Genomic DNA, 2,404 nt, shown 5'->3' on the forward strand with positions numbered 1-2,404 from the left:
AATGTACTGATTACACTGGGGAATATTTTTTATTTTTTTTCTGTTGCATGAGATTTTTTAACTGATTCTAAGTATTTTTCAACGCTCATTTCAAATATGAAATTGTTTTTCCTCTACATGCTCTAGCTTGCAGGCAAGTTGACATTTGTGATTTTCACAAAAGACACCCCTCGCTATTTACACTAGTGATAGCTTGAGAACTAGGCTTCATCTACCCTATCCTTAGACTAATTAGGCTATTTATTTATTTTTACAAACATCAATAATCTTTATCTTTTTTGTTAATTAATTTACTTTTAATACATCTCCTAGATTTACTTGATTGATTTTGATGAAACAGTTCATGAAGGCATTAAATATGGATGGTGAATGTTTTCAACGTATAGTTTCTGCTTTTCCTGGTTTGTATTTTAAGATCAAAGCAGGTGTGTTCGATGGACCTCACATTCATGCCCCTTTTATGTGATGAGGAATTTGTCAGGAAGAGGAATGACAAGGAGAAGGCAGCATGGCTGTCTTTTGTGGCAGTTATACAAAACTTTCTTTGTAACAAAGCCGCATATAACTATGAGGTTCCTGTTACTAGAATGCTGTTGGCTTTTCACAATCTTGGGTGCAACATGAAGATCAAGCTCCATTTTCTGAATAGTCACCTTGATCAATTCCCAGTGCACCTTGGGGCTGTTAGTAATGAACCGGGAGAGCACTTCCATCAAGACCTCATGACGACGGAACAGAATTATTGAGGGTGATGGGACAAAAATATGATGGCAGACTACTGTTGGAGCATCAAACATGATTGCCCTGAGCAAATCCACAAACAGCACAGCTTGCCTGCATAAGGACTTATTTGAACTTTGCATTCAATCCTTATCAGTTGTTCTGATTCACCTATCATCTATGTCAAAATATGTGTTAATTTAAAGTAAAAAGCATTAGTGCTTACTCCTATTTGTCTATAATGGATAAATGTTTTGGATTTGATAACTGGTGATACATATTTTACTCCACACAAGTGATTTATTTTGCCTTTTTTCAAAATGTAATTCATATTGTGATGCACCTACACATTTTGTCCGAATACATTAAGAATATATTTGCCAAGATGGTTGTTTAAGCCTGGACTGCGTGACCATTAATTCTTCAGATAGAGCATGCCATCATGCGAGAGGTGTGAGAAATTAAAATGTTTAATTGTAAAAAATCTAGAGCTTGCAGAGAAAAACCTACTTCTGATTTGGAATTCAGCACACTCATATTAAGTAAGAACAACTGCTGGTATCAATGCAACAAAAAATGTGTTCCCCAGTGTTATTGATATCAATTTTCAGTACTGATTTAAATGTTGAGTGTTACTGCTTTACAGTTGCTAATACAGCATTTAAACTGTTTCCTGTGTTCATTCATCTCTGATGTCTTGAAACGTGTGTGCGCTTCAGCCTTGTGTTGCCTTTTATCTCGTATAATGGATGAGAACACTTCTGTATTATCCTGTTTGTGTGTTGTGTGGACATTATTTGAAACTGCTTGATTTCACTGGAATGCATTTTTTTTTCTTTTTATCAAGAGTAATAATACAATTGAGCTGAGCACAACTATAGTGAGAGCAAGTCCTACACCTTCAGAAATGCAACTTGCACGAAACGACAATTTATCTTGGGAAGACAACAAAAGTCAGATAACCAACAATCATACCAAACAACTGAGTAGAAGTCCATCTGCATTCCGAACTGTATCAGCCAGTGACATTGGATGTAAATCTGGAGACCCTAAACAATTAGAACTGGATCCAACATCTTTAGGTGGTAAAGACCATAATCCTTTCTCTTGGCAAGAACATGCAACAAAATCTAGCCAAATATTACCTTCTGCAAATATGCCCCAGTCAGCTCTGCTGGAGAAGTACGCTGTTATGCAGACCATTACTGGTAATCAATGTGCATGTGTTCCTGGCTTTAAACCAGTTGTATCAGAGAGTGATGTACAGAAACTTCCATCTTCAGTATCTTCTCTTTTTTCTGGACAAAGCCTTTCTAACACACCATTTACACAACAGTATTTAGGAAATGTAAATCCATTGCTTGCTTTTCCAGGGGGAAATCCTGGCTTCTACGGAGTTTCCACAGGATACCCCAGCTGTAATTTACCAACACAAAATATACAAAATGCAATGAATGGAGTCCCATTGAATGCAAATATCGGTCCAGGATTACTAGCCACTTGGCCAATGAGTAGTCACACTACAACTAATCAGAACATTGACCGTCATATCCATTTGCTTGAAAGCCAGGCTGGTACAACTGGTCTTTCTCAATGGACATCATCAAGAATGTCGTCAGGATTTGGTAAGTATATACAATATAATTGTGTGTGTATTATTATATTTTAAAAAAAAATTATATAT

The 2,404-nt window shown here is 36.4% G+C and overlaps 1 protein-coding gene across 1 annotated transcript in view; it reads left to right on the forward strand.

Moving 5' to 3' along the window:
* The window catches only part of CEP192 (centrosomal protein 192), a 101,819-nt gene that overhangs the window by 57,785 nt on the left and 41,630 nt on the right, over positions 1–2,404 (forward strand). The window contains exon 24 of the mRNA XM_018556828.1: positions 1,568–2,345. Within this exon, the coding sequence (XP_018412330.1) occupies positions 1,568–2,345 (778 nt within the window). The remainder of the gene's footprint in view (positions 1–1,567; positions 2,346–2,404) is intronic.

This window comes from Nanorana parkeri, unplaced genomic scaffold (assembly GCF_000935625.1).
Source record: "Nanorana parkeri isolate BGI_ZX_2015 unplaced genomic scaffold, ASM93562v1 scaffold255, whole genome shotgun sequence".
In the NCBI taxonomy this organism is placed as follows: Eukaryota; Metazoa; Chordata; class Amphibia; order Anura; family Dicroglossidae; genus Nanorana; species Nanorana parkeri.